At 38.1% G+C, this 16,559-nt stretch overlaps 1 protein-coding gene across 1 annotated transcript; it reads right to left on the bottom strand.

Moving 5' to 3' along the window:
• Positions 1–729: 729 nt before the first annotated feature.
• LOC140942508 (lymphotoxin-alpha-like) lies at positions 730–9,634 on the bottom strand. The gene is made up of 3 exons (XM_073391421.1): positions 9,518–9,634; positions 3,337–3,454; positions 730–1,235 (listed from the first exon to the last, which is right to left on the bottom strand). Exons 2-3 carry the CDS (start codon positions 3,452–3,454, stop codon positions 877–879), a joined length of 477 nt encoding a protein of 158 aa, XP_073247522.1. The 5' UTR covers positions 9,518–9,634; the 3' UTR covers positions 730–876.
• Between the last annotated feature and the right edge of the window lie 6,925 nt (positions 9,635–16,559).

Below are 16,559 nucleotides of genomic sequence, written 5' to 3'. Positions count from 1 at the left end.
TTGCATTAGGCACATCATTGATAAAAAAGCAAGAACAGTAAAGGCCCCAAAATTGACCCTTGCGGGATTCCAAATGTAACAGGGAGGTAATCAGACGACTTGTTCCCTATCACGACTCTGTGTCTCCTACCCGATAAATATGATCTAAACCAAGCTAACAAGGATCCACCAATACCAAGGCATTCAAGCTTAAAGAGGAGTTTTTCGTGAGACACACGATTTAGCCATGCTTTTAAACTAGGAATTATTTTGAATGAATAATAAAACAATTATTGAATTCGGCTTTCGTATCATATGAAGAATTATGGAGATCTCGGAAGGTGTTACCCGCCTCGGCCTACGGCCTCGACGGATAACACCCTCCTCGATCTCCATAATTCTTCATAAGATACTCAGCCTCATTCATTAATTGTTAAATAACACCTCTTTATCAATCCATTGATTGATTGAGCATCAGCTTTGCGTTACAGGTGACCATCTCGGTTTCAAATGTTCCGAGCCTAGCAACGAACGCACACAAATCTGACCCCGCGAAGTGTTTCACTCGGCCGAGTCTCCCGCTTTGTGTTCGACCAAAGAAGACTTAAACTTAGACTAAAACTGGAACCAATTAAGTAATCCATCGAATAACTACGAAGAATGGTTCTCAGTTTTTAATTGCGCAGGATAAAGAAGCAGACAAGACTATCCCAAGCATATTCCCTGGATAAAAATCCATTCAAAAGTTCATATAACGTTAGCATCTTTTTTTAATTCAACGAAAACATATTGTTTATATTTACTTGTCCTAACTACACTGTCAGTATTCAAAACAAAATTCGCTAATTTTAACTTCAAAGTTGAAGCCTAAACATTGGTTTGAGATATTAAGCTTAATTAAGCAGAGACCATGTATGCTCCAAAATAGCAATGCTCTGGATGGAACCACATACTGGTATCATTCCGATCAGGCTTTAGGGAGATCTGCTCTCCCGCATGCAATAAAAACACTCCTCCAGCACTTCCGGTCTCTTCAATTGGACCTCCTGGTAAATCCTTGTTGATCATGAGAAGAACTCTGTTGCCTGCCATGACCAACACGCGGTTTTTTGACGGAGATGGCTGATGGACAAAGAAGAGCTGGGCGTAGACGTAGTAGCGTCCAGTAAATGGGACTGTGAGTCCGCCTGCATTGTTGTAGTAAAAGCCGCCAAGCACGTGGCTTTTTGGGTCGTTCGGGTTCCAGTGGGTAATAACTATGGATAAAACAAAGACAAATAAAATTACACAAAACGTACCACCGCTATCACTACTACTACTACTACTGCTGCTGCTGCTACTACATGACTACTAATATAATAATAATAATGGAAACTTTATTTGTGTTTTTGAATGTACAATTGTAAATCTCGCTACGTATAGGTAATTTACAAATGCTGCTTGAGATTGGAATATTAAAAACAAAACAAAACAAAACAAAAAAAGAAAAAAAGAAAAAGAAAGGAAAAGAAAAGAAATCAAAATTGCATTAAGTCGGGGCTGTCCCAATTCCTATTTCTAGAACAAAAGATGTAATATGTATTAATATGCAAGGGGATAAGTCACTTATCCCCCTCGCATATTAATACATAATTCCCTCGCATTTTAATTAGCTGTTCATTAGCCCCGCTCTTCCCTTCAAACAATCAAAGCCGCACCCAGCTTTTCAGACAGTTGATTCCGGGGTTATGTAATATATTCCCCCCGAAAAGAACAAAGGAATCCGAGCTTATGTAAACATAAGTTGCTCTAATGGCTATATTTATCATTTTCTTGATTATAGAAAGTTGCTGCTTTTTGTCAATGCCAATGTCATTCATCATGTCTAAGAACGTGGAGCATTCATCGGAGAAAACGCCAAGGGAGCTCATGGAGAGATTTACAAATTTCACACATCTTTAATTTCTACTCATTTCGTTGATCAAGTTCAGATATTTTTCTTTTTTACGCACTGCACTGCATTGTTGTTAAGGTTAGACTCGAAACCAACTATTAATTCTAGAACATAATTATAGGCACTTGGACTGCATTAGGAAAAGAAGATCTGGACGATAATATTCAGCAGTTATTATTGAGGGATTCAGAAAACCATTAACATCTGCATAGAGTGAGGAGTGAACATCAATTACAGGTTGAAGTGACTTGGCAATGAAGTTAAGGAATGAGTCGTGTCTCCAGGTAAAGTGATCAAGGTACTGTTGACAACCAGCGACAACATGAGGGAGTGATTCAGGATTAAGGCAAAAGGAGCAATCAGGACTTTGTGATAATCCCCACCTTGACATATTCTTACCTGTAGGGAGGGTGTTGTTGATGTAGCGGATGGTAAAATTGTAAATGTTCTTGGGTAGATGAGACTGGGCCTCTGACCAAATAGAATTTGCAGATGACAATGAATACTTAAGAGCGGCCGTCCGTAAATATCGCCTGGGGGTGTGCAAAATGAAAAAATCGAAAATCCCCAAACTTTGTCAGAATATAGGTCTAGGTAAACTATTTCTAGAAAAATAACTGTTAGTTCGATTGGATTTTTATTTTACGTGTACGGCGACCGAGTCGGTTCGGAGGCTCTCAGATCAGTTTTCACAGGCTCAAGACCATATATTACTTAAAAATCGTTTGAAATTAAAGAAGTAACAAACTCTGCTTCTGAAAGTCTTAATAGAAAGAACAAAACTTAACCAATAGTTTCGATGTACAATTTTCCTACTCGACAGCAAATCTAATATTTTTCGGATTTTAAATAATTTTACTTATTTTACCGATTTTTGACAGAGATAAAATTAGCAAATTTCAGACACAAAAATCACTACTTGGTATACGGCTTTGAGCCATAACTTACCTACCGCTAGAAAGAGCAAGGTGTCTTCTTCAAATAAATGCAATAAAAGTTTTGGGCAATCCTGCAGGGAAAATGTTTGAACGCCAAACAAAAGCGACCCTTGAGGTCAAAACGCGCCATTTTGTCACGACATTCGAAGGCGGTTAAATCAATTAAAAAAATGCTCTATTGACCAGATTCCTCCAAAGCTCTTTGCTGTTGAGCAATATTGATTAGACTCGACTTATTTGCAGCGAGTCTGTGTGTCGCCCAGTGTAATAAGCTTCATCGACCTTTATACTTTCAATTTTTGTTGACGCACTGAGTTGACAGGCAAAAGAGTACACAGTTTTGGACAGCTCAAGGTAATAAGGTTGCTCCAGGAGTCAGTTTTTAAACTGTTACGGAGTTAGTAAGTTTTTAAACTAAGACTAACGGAGACTATAGTGAATATAGTCTCCGTTAAACGAGTAAAATATCATGTTTAAGTTACATACTTTGCCCGTTTGGACAGTTCTGCCTTTGTCCATGGCTTTCTAGATGGGCTGATGGCACAGAAGGAAACTGTGGAGGCATGCCGGGATAGCCGGGTTGGGGTGGATATTGTCCCTGCATCTGAGAAAAGAATGGAAACCACAAAACAGTTAATAAGTCTGACGCCTCGCTGAGACATTTCTAATGAGTGCATGTGTAAAGAAGAAAGCAAAGAATGCTACGAAATGGAACTCCAATGAGGTGTTGTGACACAGTGGTGTATGGTATGGTGCCCCATATGTGCCATAGGAAAAAGCTGTAGGATAACGGAAAAATAAGTTATTTGTTCCAATAATTTTTAGTTTTATTAATACTAACGTTTAAATTTTAATTCTTATTTCTTTTCTGTTATTATTTTTTCCTGAGTCACACAACAAGGAATATAAAATACAAGGGAAAAAAAGTGAATATGGCCTATGAGTTCCATAGTAAAAAAACAAATTGTGCAGCTGGCAGCTGCCTAGGTGTGCCATAGACCAGAATGCACTTTGATGCCCAGATGCGAGATCCAATATGGCAGAGGCACGGAGCAGAACAGCGATCAGGAAGATGACATGAATTAAGAAACGATGTTGAAGCCACAAATGTGATAATTAACCACAAATGTAATAAACCCGTCATATACAATACAAACCGTATACTCGAAAGAGCACCACCCTCAATTGAAGTCGGACAAAAATAAGCACCGCGCCGCTCGTTCGAAAATCGAAAACAATATTCTATTACATTTAATCGAAAGAGCGCCGCCCTCAAATCACTTAATCAATAACTGCCAATACTCTACAAATGTTTCTCTTTCGGAGAAACAATACATTGCCAATAAAAGATAGAAGAGAGATTGTTTTCACTGTCACGCAACACCAAAAAAATAAATTAATTAAATTGGAAACCGTCCAGTGGAAGAAGCCAAGAAAATGAAATGTTACAAAAGACTAATAGATAAACAATTTGCCAAAGTCTCAGGTCTTTGTGGCCCACAGTTTCTGAGTTATTTGCCGAAACGTTTCACGCACCTTTGTAGAATTTTGTATGGAGACGCCATATTGGTGTACCGTTTTGGTGCACCAACATGGCCGCTGGAAATCAACTAAAACATCTGGAGTTCACTTTTTCTATAAAAGCTCTTTCTTTTCACTCGAGAACTTAAGCAGACGTGGGCAAAAACATATCTTCTAATACTTAAACTGGTTATACTGCTGAAAATCAAGAGGAGAGACGTTTTTTCAACGAGACAGCATTCCCATTTTGGTGTCACGCACTGTGAAAACTCGGAAGTTCAAATTGCTGTATTTTCGAAATGAAACATGCTACGGGAATGGAAACTTGTACAAAGATTTACTTTTTGTTTATCTTCAACCTAGTGTAAATAAGAGATTCGTAAAACCTCGCTATTTTGACTTTACAATTTGATGACGTCACTGTGAAAACCATCTATTGGACTCAGATGTAAATAATGATTAGGATGTTAGAGGAGGAAGTTTTCAATCTGAATCAAGGTTTTACGGTCAACGATGTTGTGGTTGACACTGAGTATCTGAGGTCTATTAAACCCTACAGTATTCGAGATCATCATCAAAATTTTGACCGTAAACAAAAAGTATTATTCAATTATGAAATAAATGGATTGGATAGTGATATAATCAATGTAGAGATTTTTAAAACTAAACGAGAGTTTAAAAATAGCGGGAATTTACAAATGGATAATCATAGAATGAGTGGCTTAAATGATCCACAAAATTCAACGGATGTAGTAAATAAACAATTTGTTGAAAATTAATTATCCCATTATGTTAAAACAGATGGAACTTCACTAATGGTGAGCTCATTAGATATGGATGATAATCGAATAACTGGTTTGTCACTTCATCCTGTTACAGGTGATGAAGCTATAAGGGACAGACCATTAGAAAGGTTATGGGGGGGGAAGGGAATTTTCGAGCCGCAGGAATTTTTTTTCGTCATCAAATTCCTTGTATGAACTTTTTTTAGGCCATAGCATGAATATTTTTTGAGATTAATTGGCGTGCATGAATTTTTTCATTTAATTTTCCCTTGCGCAAATATTTTTTTTGTACTTCGTCCCCCCCCCATAAGTTTTCTAATGGTCCGTCCCTAACAAAAAATATCTTGATGATCAAATTAAAAAGACAAATATTAAATAAAGCCAAGTCATACTGTTAAAAATGTGTTTCAGTATCTCATGAATGATGTTAATGAATGGTCTACAGAATATGGCTGTAATGTTTGAAACATTGATGATTCTAAATATTTGTCCTCATTATTGGGATAAAAAATGCTTGAACCTATCACCAATCAAAAGCCCAGATAACAGCAACATCTGGAGACTTGGCTTACAATGCTCCGTTCAATAACCAATGATGAATATACTATCATGATAAAAATTTATAATAAAGACTTAAACATTTATTACATTTACTGGGACAGGTATGTGCCATTGAAGGTTATAACACACAAAAAGTATCAATATAACCTATATCAACACAATACACGAAAATTATTATATTACGCAAAGACATATTAGTTTATTTCAAACGGACAAGTGGTAGTGCGCCTGTTTATATTTATTAAACTGTGCATTACGAACACCAGGGGAGTGACATGGACTCATACCCTGCTGATTTTAAAGATAAAGTGTATATTGTTGCTTATGGAGTAGATGGAATAATTGCCTGATCATGTTGATAGGGAAGTATATGACGCTCATCAAGCTTATGAGATTGATAAAACGAAAATGAACATGCTTGTTCCTTTGGATATAAATGGACCAAAAATGTTAAATTATGACTTTGAAAAACAAATAACTCACTTTATTCATGAATATTTAAAAATACACGAGCAAGCTTCTAATAAAATATTTTTATTGAATGGTTGTAAAAAAAATAATTCTATATAATAATATTACGATAAAAGAAATTAAATTAGGAGTGACATGTCCTAGTATATCATTAACTATAAATCATCATTTCAAATATCAACAAAGAAACGCGATCAGAAATAAAACGATTATATACAAATTATTTAAAAAAATTCTGGTCTTACAAACAGGCTTACAAATATTTCAAGCGATTAAATTTAACCGTAAATATAAGCTCAACATGCTTGGGCTGGCACAGTAGCCGGTGGATTTACATTAAATTCTGTTATATTAAGGACTATTTCGGGTGCTGGTTTATTACTTAAAACATTTAGTGAAATCAAGGACTGTAAGAAAAAAATCGAAATGTGTAAATTTGTTCACACAACATCTGAAAAAGTGTTAGTCGATTTAAGAGCGTCTATAAGAGGCGCAGAATTCAATCAAACTCAATTGACTCAAACATTCAATCAAACTCAAATATTCTGAATTATTGATCTGTGTCCAGTGGTTGATAGTTTTGAAAAGCAGTATGACAAACCGTGATTCACACCCGAGTAAACTTTTAGAGTAAACTTAATGATAAACTTTAATTTGTGACTCATTCAAAGGGAAAATACCTTTGTATATAAACGTTTAGACTTCATGCCGCCCGAGAATCTCACAACTGGTTACTTGTTGATAATTTTGTGAATATCATCGTTAACTGAGTCTTAATTAACCCATAAATATTATTCCACCGTTGATTATAATACTTCAGTGTTTTCATAGAAGTTGTTGTTTTTATTCTCTCATATTGCAATCCTAGCATCCCAAATAATTTTCTTAATATATAGTTGATACTCTGCTAAACACCCTTCTTCCGCCTTGATTAACTAGAGGTAACACTTCATCAATCAATTTTATTAAATATGTCATACTTTTTTTTGTCTTTTGTTATAACTAATTTCATTAATTTTTTTGATATAATGAATTAAGAATATTCTCGATACGATATTTTCTGTAATATTTACTTTTTCGACGAATTTTATGTTTATTTTCATTAAAATCAACATATTCATTAACCATTTCAAAAGATTTTGTGAAAATGAAAATAATGATCAGCATGTCACGAGCGTGGGACAAAGAAAAAAATCTGAGTCCCCGACAGGATTCGAACCTTTGACCTCCCAAATACAGGGCGGGTGCTCTATCCACTTGAGCGAGGCCATATACTAGGTTCATATTCGTACGCAAACCACAGCAAAGCAAAAACCAGCAGAACGAACAACATTAGGGCTGGAAGTGTAATTGTTTTAGCTACTGTAGCTATGGGTGTTGATGCCACTGCTTATGACGGAAGTCTTCCTCAGCCGAAGCAACAGTCCTCTGCTGAGAAACAGCCACCGAAAGGGATTCAGACCAACCATCTGGATTATTCCTGTGCTTAAGTTACTAGAATGCCACTAGTTACTGCCAAAGGCAGGGGACGTTACCAATCTTCACAATGTGAAGTTAGGTTATTACTGTTCTCCTGTTTTGTTAAAAAACGTTTAAATGTTTGCATCGAAATGATCGAGACACATTTGCGGGCAGTACCACTCGCTAATATTTTCCCTAAATCAAATTTACTCAATTAATTTCTATAAATCTGGATAAATCTAAACAACCACTTTAGACGCTGTAATCTTTTACCCGGTGGGGGATATAAAATTGAACCAAGTCTTTGTCTTTTTAAGATATCTAAACAAAACTACACTGTATGGGTAGTCAAAATTGCCTTCACAACTTCAGAGGATTTCATCACCTCTCTTTGTGGCTCTTCTTTAAGTGCTTGTTATTTTTCCTTGACATTTGTGTGAAAAACGCATTGCCTCCATGTTTTTCACGATTAGTTACAAAAGAAGAAATGTGTGGGAAAAAATTCCTGCAGACAAGTGGGCTTAAAAAATAAAATCTTGCAACAAACAGGACCCTCCGGTTATTTCTAATGGTCCGTCCCTTAGTTACGTTTAGCATTAGACATACAACTTGAAAACAAGAGAAGTTTGATGACTTTTTTTTTGATAGGCAGATAGGGAAGTCCCATCATTATATCATCAACTTCCTGTTTTTCCAAGAATGTCACGCTATGGTGATTATGCAAATATTTAAACGCTCTTATGAAATAAAAGAAAAAATTGATTTAAATTTAAGAAAACTGGGCTGGTAGCTTCAGCCTCAAATATTACCAATGTATGATATAACATGCGCCGTTACCCCCATCTTCTATTTTTCTTGTATCACAGTAATCAGAGTGCGGTATCAGGGGTATAGTATGCTACCTCGGTAAACGTCTTGAAAAACTTTGGCGCGATGTCGAAATCTCGAAAGCGTTTGTTGCGTCTCGGAGTCTCGAGATTTTTTGCCAGCGGATCTCGGAGTCTCGGGTTTGTCGCTTTTTCTTTCGGTTTGGTCTTCAGAAGTCGAAATTTTTTGAGTTCATGGATACAGCTTATTGAACTGAGCTAGTATAGATTAATTAAGGCAGTGAAACAAGACAAAAGAGTCTCGGGCTCGTATTTTTAGAAGTATCTCGGGCTAGGAAATGATAAAAACGCTTTGTAGTCTCGGTCTCAAATTTTGAAACCAGGGTGTGGCAGTCTCGAATTCGCCATTGTATTACCTTGGTATCGGACGTGCTGACAGTCATACAGCTAAAGCGACAGTCTGTACAGGTAAAACAACAACAGCACGAAGAACCCTATCTGAAAATGCGGCAATTTTTTTCTTTCGAAATATGACTGCGAGTGCTTTCCATTTACTAAACGTTTCCTCGGTTCGTCCCACCGGAAAATTTCAGGAAAAAGAGGAAAATCTCTAAAGGTAGGCCCGTTTTCCCGGTTGGAACGTTCCGAACCGAATTTCTTGTTCCATTTACACGTTTCTTGTACTTGAAACCAATCCCAGTTGTTACCAACTCGGCAGCCATCTTGGTGTCCCGTCGGATAACGCCGTACCGGAGTTTACGATCAAATGGAACAACTTTTTACCCATCGGAAAATCCAGTTTTGTTCCCACCGAAATTCCGCATTTTTCATCTAAATGGAAAGCGCCCGTACGACACATCAAATCGACCAACAAACGAATCGCCTCCGGCGCAATCCGTTTGCACCTGGTGCGATCGGTGCGAGCCTGGTGCGATCGCTTTTTACAAACGAAAGTGTGGGACATAACCATAAGTCGATTCCCAAAACGATTAATGTTAAAGAAACCAACCAAGAAGCAATCTTGAAGAGATGAAAACTCACCTCGCTTAGCCTGGTAATTCTGGTTTCAGAGAGAGAGTGAATGAACGTGACTGATGTGAACACAGGCAGACTATCAGACTGGTGTTCAAGGCATCGTGCTGTCACTCACGACGCGTGATCTCATATATTTGCCAGGGGTATGCTACGCCAAAAGTGACAAAATATCGAAGATGTAACTTTATAATTCAAATCCACCAATTCACTATCAAGATCGATAAAATTAACATCAATTTGCTTGTTGAATGTGTCAAGATTGTAGAATTTAATTTCAATTCCCACGTGTTTCATGTCATGTATCAAGAGACACGTTTTCTAAATCAAGATGCATGTTTTTTAAATCAAGAAGGGAGACGACAATTTTTGATCAGTTTTGTTTCCGAGAGGGACTGAAACCGAGCACACAAGTTGGAAGTGTTGACGGGCCTGCACGACTCCTGCAGCTCGCAAATAGATTGGTCTTAAAACCTTTATAGTTTAGCTCTTACTTGAGTGTCTTTTAGGGATTTTCCTTTGTGATATGAAATGAGGGGAGGTTCCTTAAAGATGTCTCTGAGATATGGTTGGTTCTGTATAAGGTGCCATTTCCCCTTGAGTATGTTCTTGAGGTTGGGCAACGCAGGGTGGTATTGCGTTACAATGGGTAGTATTTTCTTACTTGCATTTTTGTTTCTCTGTTCTAGTGCTTTCTTTCTGTCTGCGAAAATGACCTCTGAGAGATGTTTTTCTACAGTTGTAGCTGGATGGTTAATCTCTCTTCTTGAGGCGTGTTGAAAAATTCCTCATGTTCTCTTCAAAAGTGATTTCAGAGGAATTTGTTCTTAGAAGCCTTAAAGCTTCTCCTTTGATGAAGCCTTTTGTGACGCCTGGTGGGTGACACGAATACAAATTGGTGTATTGGAATGTTTCTGTAGGCTTGAAGTGTGTTCGCACGTCAAGGATAGAATCCTTGTTGAATCTGACACCTTTGTACCTTTCGTGTCCAAGAATGCAGTCTCTGTTTCTGATATTTCAGCCGTGTGTGAATTTGATTGTGGGATGGGAGTTGTTCTGCTCTGTATGAGTATTTCTTTTTCTATTTTGGCCATGAAGATGTTAGCAAAGGCTACGGCCATTTTCGTGCCCATGGCTGTTCCATGGGTTTGAAGATAATCTTTCTCGTTAAATTGGAACGAGTTTTCTAGTAGTATCAGACTAAGCATTTCGCTTAAAAACCTGGTAGGGACTGGAGGGTTTCCTTGGTGAAATTCTTCGTATGCAAGGCATACAGTGGTAATACCCTCTCGTTGTGTTTTTTTTTTTTTTTGTATAGGCTTGTGACGTCCATTGAAACATGTATGGCACTTTTAGGCAGTTTAATCCTCTTGATGAAGTTAATAAAGTCTGTCGTATCTTTAAGATACGAAGGTTGTAGTTGTGCTATTGGCTGAATAAGGTGGTCAACAAATGCTGAGATCCGTTCTGTAGGTCCGGAACACCCTGATATAATAGGTCTTCCAACAGGTGTCGGTTTGTGGATTTTAGTAAGTGTGTAAAACACGGTGATTGGCGGAGGATCGGGCGTAAGGGAGAGCCATTTAGCCGTCGTTTTATCAATGTGGCCTTCTGAGAGCAGTGTTTTAATAAGTTGTTGAGCTTTTTTGGTTGTAGTTTCAACCACTGGTTTGTATAGAGGTCGGTAGTTATTTAAATCATCAAGCAGAACCTGACCTTCGTTTAGTTTGTCCTGTCTGCTCATCAATACACTGGTGTAAAGCTTTTGTTGCGCGATAACTCTTTGAGAGCTTGGCGCTCTCCCGTACATATATTATCTTTTGGCTTGTCAAATTCAATACTTGCGAGCTCTAATTTTACCTCCTCTCCGGGAAGGTCTCCAGAGCTACAGATAGCTGGACTGGTGGTTCCCAGTCCGACTTCACGTGGAAAGGATGAGGTTCGTTTTCTTCCCCGTGAAAAATATATTGTAGTCGTATTCGTCTCGCAAATTGATTGAAATCCGCGAGAAGCTGGCACCTGATAAGATTTTCTTTTGTCACGGGTGTAGGGATAAACTTTAGACCACGCGATAGTAGAGTAATTTGCTTATCTGTCAGTTGTTCATTTGACAGGTTTTTGATATACTGTTTGCGTGACTCAATGGCGTTAAAAAAGCGCTTTTTGTCTTTGATTTTTCTCCACCCTTTTCTTTTGCGGTTTTTGGCCGCTTTGTTATCTCTGCGGTTTGCTTTCCCTTTTCCCCTTACTTCTAAGGAGTCTTATAAGAGACAAGAGTAAGATTCACTTTATAATTGTTTATTCGCACACACTTGTGATCTCATTTGCTCTAACAATACATCGACTTCGCTAATCTTGGTCTTCAATTTACATTGCCATCTTTGTTGACAGTTTTCTTTTTATCCGGTGATTGCGTTTTCTGGTGAGACGTCTGCTTAGTATTCCTATATTATTCCTTACAGTATTCCTGCGAGATTTATTGTTAATCGTTCTGCGCGCCTGTGGTGATATTTCACCAGCGCTTCTACGAGAGCCTGTTCTGCTTTCTTTCTGGTCGAGCCTATCTCGTTCTTAAATCGCCGCCTCAGTTCTTCGTCAGGTGTTGACACGTTCGAGATGTGTTCGAGATGTGTTAACTCCTTGTGCTGCTCGAATGATTCTTCTGACAAGTTCTTCGATTCCTTCCTCTGCCATGTCTCACGCGGGAGGGCGAGAATGGGCTAGAATTTCGCAGATTTTTAGGTTTCAGTCCCTCTCAGAAACAAAACTGATCAAAAATTGTCGTCTCCCTTCTTGATTTAAAAAAACATACATCTTGATTTAGAAAACGTGTCTCTTGATACATGCAGGAGCCTCCTGATAATGACATGAAACACGTGGGAATTGAAATTAAATTCTACAATCTTGACACATTCAAAAGGCAAAAATCCATCTTGATCGTGAATTCGTGGATTTGAATTAAAAAGTTGCACCTTTGATATTTTGTCACTTTTGGCGTAGCATACCAGGGGCGGATCCAGGATTTTTTTAGGAGGGGGTGCACTCGTCTCTTGTTCTACTTCAACACCAGTAAACCACATAGTTTTTTTTTTTGCAGAGTACCAGTTGTATTAGAAAACCGCAGGTCATCTTGTGGGGGGGGGGGGGGGTGCGCACCCCCTGCACCCTCCCCCTAGATCCGCCCCTGTTTGCTGAATCTCGGTTTGACAGGCTCAAGTGATCGGGAGAAATGCTTCTTAACACACTGAAGTTTGCACCTTTAATCCCAAATGTTGATATATGTTGTTGAAAAAGTCACATCATGGTAGTCAAAATATCAAGGTAGAAAATGTCACATCACGGTAGTAAAATGATTATCAAGTTAGAAATACATCAGGTAGTAAAACAATATCAAGTTAGATATGGTGTTCAATCCCCTCCCAAAAATCAACTTGACTACTCAACGTTCAACTTGAGCGGCTAACAATAAGTTAGAGCAACCAACTTTCAACTTCACGTTTCAACATTTAGTGTTAATAAATCAAATTAAACTCCCAACATTTAAAATGATAACTCTTTTTTAGCTGATCGATGACGTAGTCATGCCATAGGCTTTTGGAGGCACTCGAATGCCCGGGGGAGGGCGGACTTTGTATATGGAAGGGGTGGGGATGCTCGTCGCCTCGCTTAGGGGTGTAAATTTCGGATTTTGGTCTCGCTTAGGATGTTCTGGGCAAAACACTATTATATTTAGCCTTAAAGGTCTCTTTTAGGGTTGCTCTCGAAAAAATATTAAACTAAGGAGAATTCCTCGCAGAATTGCCGCTCGTGCTCATTTTGTAGTCATAAACAAAGGTGCTGGACAGTTCTATCTGATCTCTGATACGAGGTAGCGTCCAATCTATATACTTTTTTCCTGAGTTGGAAGCAACCAACAGCAGTAAAAGCCGTTGAGGATGCATTGCAATACATCAAAATGTATGTAGCAGGAGTTTGAACCAAAACTGCCAAGGGATATTTTAAAAATGTCGAGGAACAAGTCATTCGACGTCAGAGCAAGGTTTGAAGTAATTTATAGTGCTTCTAAAACTGAAAAGTACCTTTTAAAGAATAGCACGATAGGCAATCGGCTTTTGTTTTCAGAATTTGTAAACACTGAATTTACTTGTCCCGAAAATTGAAACTGGTGTGTCCTTCTTCCTGATAGTAACTCGTTGCACATAAAATTAAAAGATTGTCTCTCTCATTTTCAAAGAAGAATGTTAAGTGAAAAGAGAGGTGTCACAATAGGATCATGCTTGATGCTAGCTCAGTGTTATGAAATGCTTGTGTTAGTGCACCATCCTCTTCTCCTATAAGGGGCTTGACGTTTATTACCTGTGAGTGGGAGCCGGCCAATTTCAAAATCTTGCTTGATCATGTGGGGGGTCATTTTCAGATAAGAGAGCATTGCTTGGGGGTCATTTTCAGTCAATTTCGTGAAAGAAGGTAAGTAAGCAGTAAAGAGCGTGAATTGAAATTGAATGAACCAGTCGTAAATAGTAAACACCAGTCTGTAGATAAAGTATCTGGTGAAGTTCGGCACGATTTGTGGCTAGAATATTTGTAGTTTCCACAGCAGCTGGATGGTGGGTCACTTTCACAAAATGAAAAAATTTATGGGGGAGGGAAGGACATTTCTAAAAAGCTCGGTTGAACTGGGGAGTCGGTTTGAAAATTCAGTAAGCTTTCCCAAAATGCCCCCACCCACCTCGCACGTACAGGTAATAAACGACCAGCCCCTAAATGCATGCGAAGTATTGCCAGGCTGTACACAGGCAATGTTAAAAATAAATCTTGCTGCCCTGCTAACATGAGTCACCTTTGGGGACTGAAATGTTGGAGGCCCTCCAAGGAGAATTAGAGTATGGAATGAAGCGCTTGTTTCGAAAATAGATTGATTCGTGAACGTGATTTACATAACGCCATCTTAATACCAAAGTTATTTTAGACTTGAAGAACAATAATTGTGGCTCAATCAATTCTTAAGGTGCCTATGAACCCCGGTTATTTCTGAATTAGTCATGTGTCCATTTGAGGAGCATTCGTCACCAGAGGTATACCCAGGGATGTGGTATATTGCTGAATTTCATAATGTTTATCATTTTTTGGAGAAAAATCTACGGGGTGATATAAAGAGCAAAACGGAATAAGTAAAGGCTTATTATTCAGAAAAATTAGATAGCTCAAAACTTTGGGTTTAAAATATTAATGTTATCGCCATTACTGAACGTCAGCCAGCCGGCCGCACTATAGAAGGATTTTGGAGAAAAGAGTAAAGGGGCCTTAATCACCGAAAAAAGACCAAGGGCGGGTTCAAATGGCGGGAAGCTTTGCAAAGAATTTAAAGAGACGCCAGGAAGTAAGAAAAAGGAAGGAAAAGGAAAGAGAGAGACTTCATTTCTTGGCTGTGTCTCGGCAGCTTTGACGGTCAAAACGTCCTTCTTAGGGGTCGCCGATCAGCTGGCCGATCCCTAGACTATTTACAGTTAATTATGAATAGTGTTAGTTAGTGAGGAAGGCTAAAAACAGAGTAAAAGACTCCTTAAAAATAAGCCACCTATTATTACATCATAAATAGATCTAGAGAATTAATTAAGTAAAAAAATTATCTAAAACGTTCTTTTAAAAAGTATTATTAAAAAATTTACAGAAGACATGAGATAAAAAATAAAAATTCAATAAAAAATTTCCATAAATGGACAAATGAAATAGTAAATTACAATGTAAAATAAGGGAAAATTTACATTAAACTTATCATAATAAAAGGCCATCAAATTCTTAAGGAAGATTGACACGGTATTTGGCTCTCTTATACTAAGAGGTAATTCATTCCACAGGCGACAGATCCGAACAAAAACGTCAGTCCTACTGAAAGGGGCATCAGGCGTTAAATGATCAATATTCCTAAGCGGTTTGGTACAAGAGCGAAACGATACATAATCGAAAATGTTTAACTTCTATATATTCTTAAGACACTTTAAAAAAAACCTGAAATCATTTATTTCTCTGCGATACTTCAAAAGTAATAAATTTAACTTACTAAGGCGCTCATACCCAGAAGAATCCCTTCCAAGAACGAATCTTGTAGCCCTGCGTTGAACTTGTTCCAAATTGTCTATGTTTCGTTTGGTATGAGGAGACCATGCCACGCTAGCATACTCAAGGCGCGAACGAACCCGGGTAATACTGATAAAGTAATTTTTTTCTACTAATATCATTTATGTCCCTGCATGTTCGGTAAAGGACATCAAGCATTCTTTGAGCTTTCGAGGAGATAAGATCAACGTGATTATTCCAGCTTAAATTGTGGCTAACCAAAACCCCCTGGTCTTTCTCTGTTACGAATGCGTTACTTCGTATTGCGTTACCAACGTGCATGCGCACCAGCCTAGGGGGCGAGGCCCGATGATTGTGTAATCGTTTGTAATCCTGCTTTGTGCTTTATGCCTATATCGTGATCGGTTATATGAACTTTTGTAAGGTCCAATCATTTTAATCGGGAAAAGAGGTATGATTCTTCGTTTAATATATATTTTTTCGCTTTTATTGTTGCATGAATCACGGATAAATCAGTCTTTAATTACCTACCGAACTAGTCGATAATCGTATTTGCTTTGTATCATGTTATCGCCGAGTTATTTAAGACATTGTGTTCAAGTCTCTTAGCTAGACTCTCGGTAATTTCATTGTTGCTTCTGTTACAGTTTTTACGTGCCTAAACGATAAATAAATTTGTGAAGTATCACCGATCGCTATCTATGGTTTTGGTCTATACCTTTTAACGCAACGTGATGACCAGTACGCTACAGTAAAAACTCTCCCACTGTGAAAGGACTTTATTATGGAAAACGTGGCTGAATCAACGGAACCGTCACAAGAAGAAAACGTTAGGAAATGTTCACGCGAAAGAAGGATGACAGAAAAAGGATTAGACTATAGAAAACAGTTACTAGAAAGAGATCGCAATTCAGCTTTGAAAATATGGAAGGATCAGCTCCAGACAGCGAGGTCATTGGCTTCGACCTCGGAT

The sequence above is a fragment of the Porites lutea genome, chromosome 7 (genome assembly GCF_958299795.1).
Source record: "Porites lutea chromosome 7, jaPorLute2.1, whole genome shotgun sequence".
NCBI classification, from domain to species: domain Eukaryota; kingdom Metazoa; phylum Cnidaria; class Anthozoa; order Scleractinia; family Poritidae; genus Porites; species Porites lutea.
This window is presented reverse-complemented; position numbering and strand designations above follow the sequence as displayed.